Source organism: Balaenoptera musculus, chromosome 11 (genome assembly GCF_009873245.2).
Source record: "Balaenoptera musculus isolate JJ_BM4_2016_0621 chromosome 11, mBalMus1.pri.v3, whole genome shotgun sequence".
Classification (NCBI taxonomy): domain Eukaryota; kingdom Metazoa; phylum Chordata; class Mammalia; order Artiodactyla; family Balaenopteridae; genus Balaenoptera; species Balaenoptera musculus.
The window spans coordinates 51,969,384-51,985,821 of NC_045795.1; the positions used below are offsets into that span (position 1 = coordinate 51,969,384).

Here is a 16,438-nt window from a genome sequence, read left to right on the forward strand (position 1 = left end):
TTGTGTGTGTATATGTGGCTTTTTTAAAAAATTAATTAATTTATTTATTTATTTTTGGCTGTGTTGGGTCTTCATTTCTGTGCAAGGGCTTTCTCCAGCTGTGGCGAGTGGGGGCCACTCTTCATCGCGGTGCACGGGCCTCTCACTGTCGCGGCCTCTCTTGTTGTGGAGCACAGGCTCCAGACGCGCAGGCTCAGTAGTTGTGGCTCACGGGCTTAGTTGCTCTGCGGCATGTGGGATCCTCCCAGACCAGGGCTTGAACCCATGTCCCCTGCATTGGCAGGCAGATTCCTAACCACTGCGCCACCAGGGAAGCCCCAGCTAAATTCTTTTACTCCCGTGGGAATAGCGATAATTGAAGTAGCTGATGTAAAGTATGATCGTGTATCAGCATCTGTACCTACTGGTATAGATGGGCTCATGACTTAAAAGGTCAACAAACATATTAAAAGATGCTCAAGCTCAAATGTACATGTATTTGACTGTGTTAGGGCCTCAGACGCCATAGCTGAGGTGAAGCATCCCCCAAATTTAAAAACTACTGAATGGGGGGACTTCCCTTGTGGTCCAGTGGTTAGGACTCAGCACTTTCACTGTCGTGCCACAGGTTCAGTCCCTGGTCGGGGAACTAAGATCCCACAAGCTGCAAGGTGTGGCCAAAAACAAAAAACAAAAAACTAAAGTGGGAGGGATCCTACTAGTGTGTAGAATAAGAAATAAAGTCCTGCATCAGTCGTTCTGTTGGACTATATAATCGGGTAATGATAATAAGTGTTGCAACTAGTGTTGCTTCAAATGAAATGTAAACTAGGATTCGTTCTATGGCAGTCATTTTTTTTTTCTGGGAAACATTTTATTAATTTTTATTGGAGTATAGTTGCTTTACAATGTTGTGTTAGTTTCTACTGTACAGCAAAGTGAATCCGCTATGCGTATACATATATCCCCTCTTTTTTGGATTTCCTTCCCATTTAGGTCACCACAGAGCATTGAGTAGAGTTCCCTGTGCTATACAGTACATTCTCATTAGTTATCTATTTTATACATAGTATCACTAGTATATACATGTCAATCCCAATCTCCCAATTCATCCCACCCCTCCTTCCCCCTTGGATCCATATGTTTGTTCGCTACGTCTGTGTCTTTATTTCTGCTTTGCAAATAAGATCATCTATACCATTTTTCTAGATTCCACATATATGCATTAATATATATGTTTTTCTCTCTCTGACTTACTTCATTCTGTATGACAGTCTCTAGGTACATCCACATCTCTACAAATGACCCAATTTCATTCCTTTTTACATTTGAGTAATATTCCATTGTATATATGTACCACATCTTCTTTATCCATTCCTCTGCTGATGGACATTTAGGTTGCTTCCATGTCCTGGCTATTGTAAATAGTGCTGCAGTGAACATCAGGGTGCATGTGTCTTTTTGAATTATGTTTTTCTCTGGTTATATGTCCAGTAGTGGGATTGCTGGGTCATATGGTAGTTCTATTTTTAGTTTTTTAAGGAACCTCCATAGTGGCTGTTTCAATTTACATTCCCACCAACAGTGCAAAAGTGTTCCCTTTTCTCCACACCTTCTCCAGCATTTATTGTCTGTAGATTTTTTGATGATGGCCATTCTGACCAGTGTGAGGCGATACCTCATTGTAGTTTTGATTTGCATTTCTCTAATAATTACTGATGTTGAGCATCTTTTCATGTGTTTGTTGGCTCTCTGTATGTCTTCTTTGAAGAAATGTCTATTTAGGTCTTCCACCCATTTTTTGATTGGGTTGTTTGTTTTTTTGATATTGAGCTGCATGAGCTGTTTGTATATATTTGGAGATTAGTCCTTTGTCAGTTGCTTCATTTGCAAATATTTTCTCCCATTCTGAGGGTTGTCTTTTCATCTTGTTTATGGTTTTCTTTGCTGTGCAGAAGCTTTTAAGTTTAATTAGGTCCCATTTGTTTATTTTTGTTTTTATTTTCATTATTCTAGGAGGTGGGTCAAAAAAGATCTTGCTGTGATTTATGTCAAAGAGTGTTCTGCCTATGTTTTCCTCTAAGAGTTTTATAGTGTCTGGTCTTATATTTAGGTCATTAATCCATTTTGAGTTAATTTTTGTGTATGGTGTTAGGGAGTGTTCTAATTTCATTCTTTTACATGTAGCTGTCCAGTTTTCCCAGCACCACTTATTGAAGAGGCTGTCTTTTCTCCATTGTATATTCTTGTCTCCTTTGTCATAGATTGGGTGACCATAGGTGCGTGGGTTTATCTCTGGGCTTTCTATCCTGTTCCATTTATCTGTATTTCTGTTTTTGTGCCAGTACCATACTGTCTTGATTACTGTAGCTTTGTAGTATAGTCTGAAGTCAGGCAGCCTTATTCCTCTAGCTCCAGTTTTCTTTCTCAAGATTGCTTTGGCTATTCAGGGTCTTTTGTGTTTCCACATATGGTAGTCAATGTTAAGATTAGAAATATTTGTCATTTTACTAGTATGGTGATGTACAGTTTTTTCTGGGTTAGGGATTCTTTGGACAGGTGGGATTGGCTGGCTAGAAGTATGAGTGGCAAAAGTCGTGTTGTTAAAGCTACTAGTGGTGCTGATAGGGAGTCAGAGAAAAAAACTAGTGAAGAGTTGAGGCTATAATCGTTAAATTGGCTGAGAAGAAGTAGGCTTATTCAACTAATCAGTAAGCTATGGGCTATACGGTTACTTCCTATTCTATTATTCTTTGATAATCCTGTTAGTGGAATTAATATAATTGTAAGGATAATGATTTTTGACATTGGAGAACGTTAAGATTTTGTACCTCGTCGGTGCCATGTGTGTGTGATACTATTGCTTATAGCTTTGTAAGCTGCAAATACTAGTAGGACAATGGGTATTCTGCTAGAGTGAATTTAGAATTATTCTAAATAGTGTGTTTAGAATTTAGAATTATTCTGAATAGTGTGTTTAGAATTATTAGGGTTGCAAATAATTATTAGGTTGTTATAATGAATAGTGATAATATTATTCCTTCTTGGCATAATATCTAGTGAGGATATTAGGTAATATTGGTACATTAGTAATCCTACAAGAGATACTGTACATGCTATAATAATATTTATATATATTAAAGGCACTTGATAATTATGAACTTAATCATAATCTAATGAGTTAAAATCCTTTATTGTAGCTTAAACTAATGATCATTTTCAGTTCATTCTAGTGCTTTTTGGGTTCATTCATAGGCCAGCCTTGTTGCTAGTAGTAAGGTTAGAAACAGAGCTATAATGAGCATTGTTTTTAGGTTATTTGTTTGGATGCTCAGGGTAAAGGTAAAAGGAGAGCAATCTCTAAGTCAAAGAGAAGAAATGTCATAGCCACTAAGAAAACTTTTCTGGAACAGGGTAAGCGTGCCGACCATATGGAGTCAAATCCACACTCATAGAGACTTGTTTTTTCTGTGTAAATATTTAATGGAAGGAGTCAGAATGTGATACATACAAGCAGTGAGGCTAGTGCTCTATTTGTGATTAATATCAGTATAAGATTTATTATTTTTTGGATTATACCAACACTGATTGAAAGTCAATTGAACGATTTAATACTAAAGAAGAAGATCCTCATCAATAAATAGATATGTAAAGGAATAGTCATACTATGTCTACAAAATGTCAATATCAGGCCGCAAAGTCCAAGTGGTAATTGGATGTAAAGTGAAATTTTAATTGGTGTAAGAAGCAGACGATTAGGAAAGTAGAACCAATCATTCCATGTCGGCCGTGGAATCCTGTAGCCATGAAGAAAGTTGATCCATATACACCATCTGAAATTGTAAAAGGCGTTTTGTACTATTCTGAGGCTTGTAGAAGTGTGAAGTAAACACGCAGCACAATTGTCATAGAAAGGGCTTGGAGCATATGTGTTTGGTTTCCTTCTATGAGGTTGTGGCAGGATCAGGTGATGGGTACCCCGGAGGCTAATAGGACTGAGGTGTTGAGGAGTGGTCCCTCTAGTGGGTTTAGAGGGCAGATGCCTGGGATGGTCAGCATCCGCCTAGTTCAGGTGCGGGGTGAGGCTCGAGTGATGGAAGACTCAGAAAAAGCTGTTAAGAAAGAGGGCTTCTGAAATCATGAAGAGAATGAGTTCATATCGAAGTCCTTTTTGAACAATTGGTACAGGATGGCCTTGGAAGGTGCTTTCTTGGACAATGTCTCATCATCACTGTTATATTATTAGAGTATTAGTAAGCCTGGTGCTAATAATAGTACTGAATTAAACTGAAATCCTATGACAAGGCTGGATGTTATTAGGAGGGCTGGAAGAGCTCCTGTAAGGGGTCAGGGACTAGGATTTACTCTGACATGCAGGGGTTTCGTGGGTCTTTGTGTGTTGTCATATACGTAGAGACTTACTAGTAGGGTGAATATGTAAGTGTGAATTAGGGGGACAGCAAATTCGAAGATTGTGAGTAGGATAAGAATAATGACTGTCGGGACTTCCCTGGTGGTCCAGTGGTTAAGAATCCTCCTTTCAATTCAGGGGACGCAGGTTTGATCCCTGGTCGGGGAACTAAGATCTGACATGCCGAGGGGCGACTAAACCCGCGAGCTCTAGAGCCTGCGTGCCACAACTAAGACCCGATGCAGCCAAATAAATATTAAAAAAAAAAAAAGAATAATGGCTGTCATAAGGGCTGTGGTGGTACTAATATGTAGTAATGCTAGAGTTGCCCCTCTGATTCAATGAATTAATCAGTGACCTGCTCTAATATTGGCTGTTAAGGCTACTGGTTAACTAAATAGGCTCATAGTTTCAATGATGACTAGCACAGGGATAAGAGACACTGGGGTCTCTGTGATAGAAAATAGGCCAAGGATGCTTTGTTTTGTGGGGAAAACCAGGCATTACCATTCCTGCTCATAGAGGGATTGCTAGACCTGAATGCATTGAGAGTTGTGTGGTGGGTATAAATGAAGGTGGTAGGGGTCTTAGTAAATTTGTTGACCCAATAAATAGAATGAGTGATTGAAGTATTCGTATTCAGGTCTGTCCTCTGTGATTATGAATGGCCATTATTTGCCTTGATGTGCATTGGACTCGTCACTGTTGAGTAAAAATGATACGGTTGTGGGTTCGTGGGTTAGGAGTGGGGAATACAATGCTTGGGACTAGAGCAATGAAGATAGCAATAGGAAGTCCTGTTATTGTTGGGGTAATGAAAGAGGCCAATACATTTTCATTCATTTTGTTTCTCAAGGGGTGGATTGTTTTTGCATTTGAGTGAGTTTTAATTCTGGGTTTAAGTGATAAACGTAGTTTGAAATTTTTCATTGGACTATAATAAGTAGGGCTAGAATGACTGATGAAATAGTAATGAATCTTGTTTATGTCTCTGATTGTGGCATATCATTAAGGGGAGATTTAAACTCCCATCTTTTTTTTTTTTAATTTATTTATTTTATTTTTGGCTGCATTGGGTCTTCGTTGCTGCGCATGGGCTTTTCTCTGGTTGTGGCGAGTGGGGCCTACTCTTTGCTGTGGTATGTGGGCTTCTCATTGCGGTGGCTTCTCTTGTTGCAGAGCATGGTTTCTAGGCACGTGGGCTTCAGTAGTTGCGGCACGCAGGCTCAGTAGTTGTGGCTCGCAGGCTCTAGAGCGCAGGCTCAGTAGTTGTGGTGCACGGGCTTAGTTGCTCCACAGCACATGGGATCTTCCCAGACCAGGGCTTGAACCCGTGCCCCGTGTTGGCAGGAGGATTCTTAATCACTGTGCCACCAGGGGAACCCTATTTATTTATCTTTTGTCTGTGTCGGGTCTTAGTTGTGGCACGCGAGATCTTTCATTGCAGTGCACAGGCTCTTCGTTGCAGTGCGCGGGCTTCTCTCTAGTTGTGGCACATGGGCTCTGTAGTTGCAGTGTGTGGGCTTAGTTGCCCCGTGGCATGTGGGATCTTACCAGCATCCCCTGCATTGCAAGACAGATTCTTAACCACTGGACCACCAGGGAAGTCCCTATATCATTAATTATTTTAAGGCACTTTTATAAAGTAGGCTTTATTTCCCTTGCCCTTTCAAACTGGGAAAAATATAGAGTAGATAGAAACCGACCTGGATGACTCCTGTCTGAACTCGGATCAAGTAGGACTTTAATCGTTGAACAAATCTTTAATAGTGGTTACACCATTGGGGTGTCCTGATCCAACATCGAGTTTGTAAACCCTATTGTCAATATGAACTCTAGAATAGGGTTGTGCTGTTAGCCCTAGGGTTACTTGTTCTATTGATCAATTTTTTTGGATCAATAAATGATAAATTATTTTGACTAGTAGGTCTAGATTTTAATCACTCGGAGGCTTTTTTGTTCTCTGAGGTCACCCGGACCAAAATTGTTAACCCACATGAAATTTTTGTTGTCCCTTAATCATTTATTTTTTGGGTTAGTTAAAGCTCCATAGGGTCGTCTCATCTTATTTTGTCATTGCCACCTCTTCACGGGAAGGTCAATTTCACTGATCGAAAGTAAGTGACAATAAAACCCTCATGTGGCCATTCATATAAGTCCTCATTTAGAGAACAAATGGTGATGTTACCTTTGCATGGTCAGGATACCTCGGTCGTTTAACAGATGTCACTGGGCAGGCAGTGCCTCTAATACTTCTTATGCTAGAGGTGATGTTTTTGGTAAATAGGTGGGGTTTGCGTTTGCAGAGTTCCTTTTACTTTTTTAAAATCTTCCTTAGGTGTATAACTGTATAAAGGTTAACAGTGTATTTGATAAATAGTTTATCGTTGGTTTCGTTTATTTACTGTTAATTATCAGTATAGCATTGGTCACTGACGTAAGCTTATGCAAGGAGAAATATTTCTTGTTACTCATTAATATTACTGCTTCTATTAATAAGTCCAGTATTAAACTAGGAGTTGATTAATTTGTTGTTGGTATTAAGACAATTATTTTGTTGGTAATTCCGTGGCAGTCCAGTGGTAAGGACTCTGCACTTCCACTGCAGGGGGCATGGGTTCAATCCCTGGTCGGGGAACTAAGATCCCGCAAGCCACATGGTGTGTCCAAAAAACAAAACAGAACAAAACAAAACAAAAAAAGGGAGAAGATAATTATATTGTTGAGCTTGAATGCCTTCTTTTTTTTTTTTTTTTTTGAATGCCTTCTTAATTGGTGCTGCTTTTAAGCCAACTAAGGTATTGTTTATATTTACTCTCTAGATAAGATTGTATCCTGTTTCTAAAAAGCTGTACCTTTTTAGATGAACATTTAGAAATACATTAAAATTTATAGTTTTTTTGGTAATTTTTAAAGTTGAACTAAGTTTCTGGACAACCAGCTATCACCAGGCTCATTAGGCTTATCACGTCTACTTATAAATCTTCTCACTATTTTGCCACATAGGTGAGTTTATTCTGGTAAACTGTTCATAAGTAGCTCGTCTGGCTTTGGGATATTTAACTTAAATTCTTTTTGTTAAATATTTACTAGTTAAATCACTATGCAAAAGGTAAAAGGGATAAGCTTTGCTTTTTATTACTTTTAATATTTCTTTCATCATTACCTTATGGTACTTTATAATGTCAAAAAATTTTTGGGGACTTCCCTGGTGGCGCAGTGGTTAAGAATCTGCATGCCAATGCAGGGGACATGGGTTTGAGCCCTGGTCTGGGAAGATACTACATGCCACGGAGCAACTAAGCCTGTGCGCCACAACTACTGAGCCTACGCTCTAGAGCCCACGAGCCACAACTACTGAGCCCGTGTGCCACAACTACTGAAGCCTGCACGCCTAGAGCCCGTGCTCTGCAACGAGAAGCCACTGCAATGAGAAGCCCGCAGACCGCAACGAAGAGTAGCCCCTGCTCGACGCTACTAGAGAAAAGCTCACGTGCAGCAACAAAGACCCAATGCAGCCAAAAGAAATAAATAAATAATTTTAAAAAAAAGAATATAAACAAATTGGTTCCACCGCTTTGCAGACCCATTTGGAAATATTTAGCCATGTTGAAATTGCATATACCCTCTGACCCAACAATTTGATTTCTAAATACACACCCAACACATGTACACAAGATGTTCCAAGTATGTTTGCTCAATGCAACACTGGTTGAAATGATCAAGAATTTTAAAAAATTTTCTATAAACAGAGGAATGGTAAGTAAATCGTGGCATGTAGTATACGTATGATGGAACACCAAGTAGCAGTTAAAATGAATGAACTAGAGTTACAAGTATCAGATAAATTTCAAAATACTATTGACTGGGACTTCCCTGGTGCTGCAGTGGTTAAGAATCTGCCTGCCAATGCAGGGGACATGGGTTCGAGCCCTGGTCCGGGAAGATCCCACGTGCTGCGGAGCAACTAAGGCCATGCACCACAACTACTGAGCCTGCGCTCTAGAACCCGTGAGCCACAACTACTGAGCGTGTGTGCCACAACTACTGAAACCTGAGCGCCTAGAGCCCGTGCTCCGCAATGAGAAGCCCGCACACCACAACGAAGAGTAGCCCCTGCTCACAACTAGAGAAAGCCTGCGTGCAGCAACAAAGACCCAACGCAGCCAAAAATAATACATTAAAAAAAATACTACTGGGGCTTCCCTGGTGGCACAGTGGTTGAGAATCTGCCTGCCAATGCAGGGGACACGGGTTCGAGCCCTGGTCTGGGAAGATCCCACATGCCGCGGAGCAACTAGGCCCGTGAGCCACAATTACTGAGCCTGCACATCTGGAGCCTGTGCTCCACAACAAGAGAGGCCGCGATAGTGAGAGGCCCGCGCACCATGATGAAGAGTGGCCCCCACTTGCCGCAACTAGAGAAAGCCCTCACACAGAAACGAAGACCCAACAGAGCCATAAATAAATAAATAAATAAATAATTAAATTAAAAAAAAAATACTACTGACTAAAAAAAGCAAACTATATCACGCTGTACACTGTTTATGGATACATCTATATATATGTCAGATAAGAAAAACAGGAAAGATATCCACCAAATTCAAGACAGTGTTTACCTTTGGAAAAGGAAAGAGAATAAGATTAGAGGTGGTGGTACTTGAAAAGTATAACTTCATTTTCTCTTTAAACAAGGGCCTTAAAGCAAATATGGCAAAATGTTATGATCTACTAAAGCTGGGTGGTATCTACAATAAGCATTATCCTCTGTAATTCCAGTGCTTGACATGTTTCAAAAAATTTTAATGTAGCTAAATGCTAAGATATCAGGGAAAGAACAATACTTTCCACTTTTGTTAAACCAATTTTCTATGGTAGACATTATTTGTAGAATTATAATTTAGTATAAAAAATAAAACAAGTTTTTCTATTTTAACTTGTTTTGGGGTAGTCAGGCCTACAGAAATTTTTTGCTTTTAATTTTAATTGAAGTACAGTTGACTTACAATGTTGCAGAAATTTCTTAAACTGGGAATTTTATTTCTCCTAGCTAGGTCACAATCCTTTACATGCTTATGACAGACCGTTGATCCCTAACCCATGACGCTTTCTCTTGCTAACAGAACCAATTTTGTTCAGGTATCAGAAGGCTATATGCTTCAAAGGATATTCACAACCTAAGGGGAGGAATCTTGATTACTTTAAGCCAATCACAGCAATTCTAGTCTCCATGTTAAAAAGTGATTTGGAAACAGGTATTTAATATCTCCTAGTAAGATAAGTAGGTGAAGTCCACCAAGGGGCTTCTGTGAAAAAGGAACACCTTGGAAGGACATGGAAGAATCAACAACCTCTTCTCTTCTGGCCTTTGGACATTGTTGTACAAGCAGATGATGCCTGGAGATGTTGCCACCATCTTGCAAAACCATAAAGGGTCAATCCAGAAGACAAAAACTCTCACAGCAGAAGGTGGATGGGCAAGGACTTCCCTGGTGGCCCAGGGGAAAGACTCCGTGCTGCCAATGCAGGGGGCCTGGGTTTGATCCCCAGTCAGGGAACTAGATCCCACACGCATGCCGCAACTAAGACCCAGCATGGCCAAAATAAATAATAAATTAAAAAAAAAAAAAAAGTGGATGGGCAGAAAAACATGGAAAGAGCCTGGGTCCCTGGTGAGCCACTGAATTTACCAGTTGTGGAACTGCCCTACCCAGACTTCTTGTGAAGTAAATTTTCCTTACTGTTTAAGACCCACTTACTTAATTAGGTTTCTGCTCCTTGCAGTTGACTGCATATTGATAAAATCATGCTCTTTATCAAAACAAAACACAAAACTCCGAAGAATGTACAAATTCCAGTGAGTTCTTGACGACTATAAAGACCTTGTTATTCTGTACGTCTGGAGGCAGGAATTTTGCAAACTACACAAATAGTTGTAGCTTTACCAGAACCACCTCAGTTTTGCTTCACACTTTCCCAGTCATTGAATAGCTTGCAAGAGAATGTACCTATTTTGTTTTTAGGATTGTTGGCCACACCGAGAAATGTGATCGAGTCCAAATTTGCTTCTTTGGGAGTATTTAAAGGTATATTTAGTCCGTAACATTCCTTTGTAACTCTTCACACACGGCTCCCTAAAAATGTTGTTTCAATGTGTATTCCAACTTTCCAAGAAGAGGGACAGCCCATGGGTAGGAGTTGGACGTGTTTCTTTTCTACCCATGCCCCACGCCCAGGCAGATCCAAAGTCCAGTATTCTTACCAAGGTTGTGGAGCCAACTCCTAGAACTCTGGAGAAAGCTTTCATTTAAACACCATGTTTTTATAATAATTAAACAACTACAAAGGTGTGAATGATAAAGTGGGTTTATTTAAAAAGAAGACTACAAAATTTGACATTGAGAGAGATATAAAAGACTCAGGATTTAAAATTATTAAATACAAAAATGATTGGTTATAAACAATGTAAAAATACATTTCCCAGTCCCCAAACAAAAGTAGAGCAGTTATAAAATTTTTGTACTGTATGTGCATTTCCCTTATAATTTTTAAGAACCATTCTAAACAGTCTATTTGTGTACAATATAAATTTACCATAAACGTTAATAAAAAATTATTTTACATTTGAGTTTACTAAGTGTGCCCTTTTCTGTAAGTAACAGTATCTTTGGTTTCAAGTTCACCTTGAAATTTTTATTTACCACGAAGATCTTTTTACTCCTAACTCCTTCTACAATAGAAGATGGAGGCTAATCAGTCATGGGTCCTGTAAAAAACAATGTGAAGAAAGGTTCTAGAGTGACCCAAAATACCAGTGAAGATATTACCTTTCGGTGGCCAGCTAAGAGGTCCATGCTGTGCCAATGAAACAAATGGAAGTGAAACCTCAGAACAAGCAGAGCTTAAGTTCCACGCCAACATGCTGTGGATGTGAGGCCAGCAGAGGACATTCCATCAAACTCAACTGAGCCCAGTGCATGAGTGGGGACCCTGAGGTAGCCCAGCTGGTCTGCTCTGAATCCCAGCTGGGTGCAGATGATACTTAAAAGGACAACGGTATAGCTGGATGTGAAATTTGAGAACCTGCCTATCATAAGCTGCTTATCTTTGAACCCAAGACCCAGGCTATTTCTCCTCTCTCAGACAGCACACCTAGTAAAAACAGCATCCAAGATTGGTTTCATTATCTCCCAAGCAGGTAGTGGTGACATCACCACTAGCACTAGCATCCAAGCTCTGATACAAATGGATAAGGTTCTGAGTCAGTAAGAGCAGAAGCTGTGTCCGGCCATCTGCGTCTGAAAACCATCTACAACACACAATTGGCAGATGAGAAATTAAAAAAGGATGAGGTCATTAAACTGTCTCACTGGAAACATGATTCCACTCTTTCAGACAGAAAACCTACTAGCCCAGGAGACTTTAACCAAAGTACTGAAGGATCTGATGCATGGGCTCATTGCCTGAGCCCTACAGTCTTGAGTCAAAAAAAATCTACCAGGAGGACAAGAAAGGTCTAGTCTGTGAACCACTTGGTCACAAAGGTCCCGTTTAAAAAAAAAAAAAAAAAGGACCCACTTTAAGAAAGGTCTTAGGTCTTGTTCAAAGTGCCCTGGCTGGCTGGCTCTAAGACAGCCTGACAGCAACAGACAGTTCTTCCAAATTATCAGAACTGGTTATGAAGTGTCTTCTGAGAATAGTTTGACTACTCCCTTACACCATCAACAGTATTAAACTGGGCGGGAATCTCTGGATATTCACTTTCTTAAGAAGGGCTCCTTTGAAGAAAAACCAGAGCAATGCCTATGTGGGAACAAGAACCCTAAAGAGCCTGCTATATACTCTATGCAATTAAAAGGGCCCAGGATTCTGGAGAATCTGCCATCAAGGAAGCCAGAGCCAGAGGCCCAGCTATGCCTGATGAAGTGGCACACGGACCATTCTGATAAGGAGACAGAAAAGGGAGGCTCTCAAATCAAAGACTGGGGTTTTAAAAGAAGACTGGCTCCAAAGAAAACACTGAACAGAACCTGCAGAGCTGTATTAACTTCAGTAGAAATAATCATATGGCAAAAGGGAACAAACCATTTTCTATCTCGTAGTATGAACTCATCTCTTCAGGCATTTGGAAGTGGTCGAGGCCTACTTTTATAACTACTTTCACTGCATTGTGCAAAAGTGTATTTTATCTTTGGTCCTTAGTCATGATAGCAGTTTCTTCCATTTTTCTATCTTTCTATATAAAGATCTTTTTTTTTACTTGATACTGACAACCAAAGTACAGTATAAACATGGGGTTACTGATGCTGTTGCTTTTGTAACATGGACAATACCAACATCTCCCATACATTTTCTATTAGGCTATAAAAGGTCTCAGAAAGAGTTAATTATTATTATCCTAAAATGTTACAGTATAATTTTAAGGCTGAGTGAGATACAGTAAAGCCTGGGTTTTACATTTTAAGGAAAAAACCTAGACCAACATTTAAAATATTGATCTCTTAAATATACATTAAATTTTATCCAGTCATCAAAAAGCAAAGTTATAGTTAAGCAAATTAATTTAAAAATGAAACCATTTCTAAATGGATAAACTTAATCATGCTGTTTATACAGCTATAAAGCACAATTTGAAAGCTAAGCCTAGTAACAATGACAGAATAATTTATCATCAGTTGAGCTATGTGATTTAAAGGAACAATTGCCCTCACCTCCAAACAAAACAAAACAAAACTTCATCTGACACAAGTTTCAACCGTTACCAAAAGAAAATATATTTTTTAAAACAAAAAGCCCTCTGGCCCAATTTGTGGTGACTGACACACAGTCCAATCAATACTGATCAAACTGCCTTTCTGCCTTGCACTCCAAAGGAAGTGGTTTAATAATGACAGACTCTACAAGAGCTTCTGCCAGGGCTCAGGCACCACGCAGTGGCGACGTAACACCTGTTCCCTAGAGTCTCTAAGCATTAAGTGGTTCACTAACAGTAGCCTCAGGTTTTCTTGGCCGGGGCTCCTTACGTTTTTCATAGACCATAATGAAAAAGTCAGACAGGAACACAAAACTTGCTAGAAATCCAAACACCTGAGGAGGAAAAAGGGGCAAAGATTATATGAGGAATTCTGCAATATACTGTCACATTTCCTACTTGGCTCTGATCATGCTTTATACAAGCAAGACAATTCATCAATTTATCTTAAACACATCATTCTTAACATTAGTGGTTAAAAAATTTTTAAGGTCATCAAAAAATGGAAAGAAGTTACAAAAAAAAATTCCAGAATAATGGTCATTAGTCAAAGTCTCACAACATATTAATGTCCTGTCTTGTGTGTGTGTGTATGTGTGAGGTGCCAATCTATGAAGCTAAGGTTAATAGATGAAAAACAAAATCCTATAACATGATACAAAACACCGGATTGTTAGCAATGGTTTAGACTGACACACAGATGAGAAGAACAGGCAGCCACGCCTAGGTAAAAATGGAAAAGGTTATTTGTATCAAAACAGAAATTCTATTTGGAAGATACTTTTAGGTTAAATGGTTCAATTACCTAAAAAATATTTTCCAGCTCACTGTCACACTGTAATGACACAGCAACATGACGCCACTACCTACACTTCCTCTTCCTTAAATCACTTCTTCCTCATTGTACTCTTCTAACATCTAATCAAACATTCTGAGAATTCTGTCAAGAGACAGAAGACCATGGTGCAAATTTAGCTTCTTCACTAGCAAAACCCTTAAGGAAGGGGGCCAAAGAAGTGCTCTGTAAAAAGAGAAAATCGATGTAGGTCACGGCTAAAGTCTCAATTCTAAGGCTCCATCTCCATGAAGTTTAACATTTTGTCGTCGTTTGCTGCAGTCTCTTGCCCTTCACACCCCATCCCTCCATTCTGCCTCATTTCACTGTAAAGCAAACGGAGCTCCTAATTCATTAATTCAACTGGATGTCCCCAACACATCCAACCAAAATGTAATTATCAATTCCACCCCTCGAAACCCAAGTCCCTTCTTCACTCTGGAGTCTGTATTTTGGCTTGATGGCATCTGTCCCCTTATTTGACTGGCAAATTTATTTGACACTTTAAAGGCAGATCAGATGTCATCTTGTCTACGAAGACATCTCTGACCACCTTAGAGAGCTCCGGTCCATACAGGACCCTCTATGCATATAACCCAAATGATCTTCTAGCTCTTCTGTTCACATCATAATTTTTAAAAAAGTGGACTCCCTCACCCATTTAAGTCTATATAATTTTCATAATTTAAATAGTTGCAAAAGGTAATTTCCAGCATATTATAAATACTGAGCTTTTAAACCACCAGTCACTCTTAAATATATCTAATGAAATCTGAATACTGTAATATTCTGACACACCACCTAATTAAAACACACAAATAAGCTTTTTTTTTAATAGCTGGTAATTTTAGGACATGCTTTCTTTTCCCCCCACGAACTCAACATTTCCTCAACTTTATTTTACTTCCTCCACAGGATTTTATAGTAATACATTTTTATACTAGGAAGTATTTTACTGATTCACCCTATCATACTCTTCTGCAACAAAAATATGATTACAAACAAATTAAGCATAAGGCTTTTTTTCTCTTCAGCTGTTTCATGTATCCATGACTAAATATTACTTACTGCTAGAATGCATCAATGTTCGGCATTAATTTTATTGTTTTGTTTTTACACATTAAGTACTAAGAAACCGTGTTCACATAAATAGGTAGATATGTTATAGCCATCTAATTCTCTGAACTCCTTTTGAGTTGTTCTATCATAAAAAGCAGTTTTAATGATCTATTAGCTGACAGTTCAATTAATTACAACTTCAATTTTCTTATGAACAAAGCATTAATTGGAAATCAGCTGACTAGTAAGAGGTTTGTTAACCAGTTGTTAGTTGTTCATGTTCACAGCACTGGCAACAATTAAGTCCATGATCCTTGATTTCTAATTCTGAAGTCCAAAAAGCAACAAAAACTCGAAGTTTCATGATTCACTTGGCTCAAAATTGACACAACGTAAAACTCTTTACAGTCTTTACCTATCTCTTTTACTGTGAATATTCAGATGCTTCAGAAATATTAATATGTTGGATTACAAGGTGCTGCCCAGGCCCTCTGAAGGTGTGTAATACAGTATATGCACAGTATTACCTTTCTAAAATGCAGAATATTCTGAATTCTAAAAAACATTTGGTCCCTCAAGGATTTCAGATAAAAACATTTACTTATCTATCTCTTATACTAGGCTGAACTTTGGGGTCATTTCTCCTGTCTATTCTCTACACCTAAAACAGTACCTGAGATGTAGATGTGTTTCTGTTGAACCAAAAAGGGGAGAAATGTAAGATAATCAAGTCAATTTTACCACTTCCATTAGCAATAAAGTTCATATGTGGCTTCAATGGATTTTTGTTAACAAAACTCAGTCAAATTCTAAAGACAGTTTCTAGGTTTTTAAGGCTATCATATTTATTTGCTTTTAGGCCTCTAATCAAATTACACTAAAAAATAAGTTAAAAGACAAACCACTCTCCCTTACTGTATAACCTGTCAAGTACTTTCCAAATTCCATATTTCTAAGCAAATAAAAATAAGCAAAGATAAAAGTTACTTACAATTGCAGCAAGTTCAGCCGTGGTACTGTCATGTGTCAAAGAGAAAAAGATGGATGCCACCAAAAACACCAATCCTGTTCCCACAGTAATATAAAAATCCTATACATACACATAAAACATAAGGAATACAGCATGGTTAGGGTGGCTGAAAACAAATGTTTTAATTTTTAACTTTTAAAAAACTTCAGTGACTTTTTTTTCTTGACTCAAACTTACATACTTCAACTTCTAACTTTTCAATAAGCCTGGTATTTGATAAAATACCCTGTAAAGGAACACTACGCACACTCTGGACAGGGCATATTCAGAGAGTACATCACAAGATAATGTTTTAATAAAAATAGTTCTCCATTATTACTTATTGTGGAATCTAAAAAGTAAACAAATGAGTAACAAAGACCCACAGGCACA

At 38.7% G+C, this 16,438-nt stretch overlaps 1 protein-coding gene across 1 annotated transcript in view; it reads right to left on the minus strand.

The window, feature by feature from the left end:
* Positions 1 to 10,740: 10,740 nt before the first annotated feature.
* Positions 10,741 to 16,438, minus strand: part of CMTM6 (CKLF like MARVEL transmembrane domain containing 6) — a 41,455-nt gene continuing 35,757 nt past the window's right edge. Inside the window, exons 3-4 of the mRNA XM_036869952.1 lie at positions 16,028 to 16,126; positions 10,741 to 13,477 (exon numbers count right to left, since the gene is read on the minus strand). Of these exons, the coding sequence (XP_036725847.1) occupies positions 13,355 to 13,477; positions 16,028 to 16,126 (222 nt within the window). The 3' untranslated portion in view covers positions 10,741 to 13,354. The remainder of the gene's footprint in view (positions 13,478 to 16,027; positions 16,127 to 16,438) is intronic.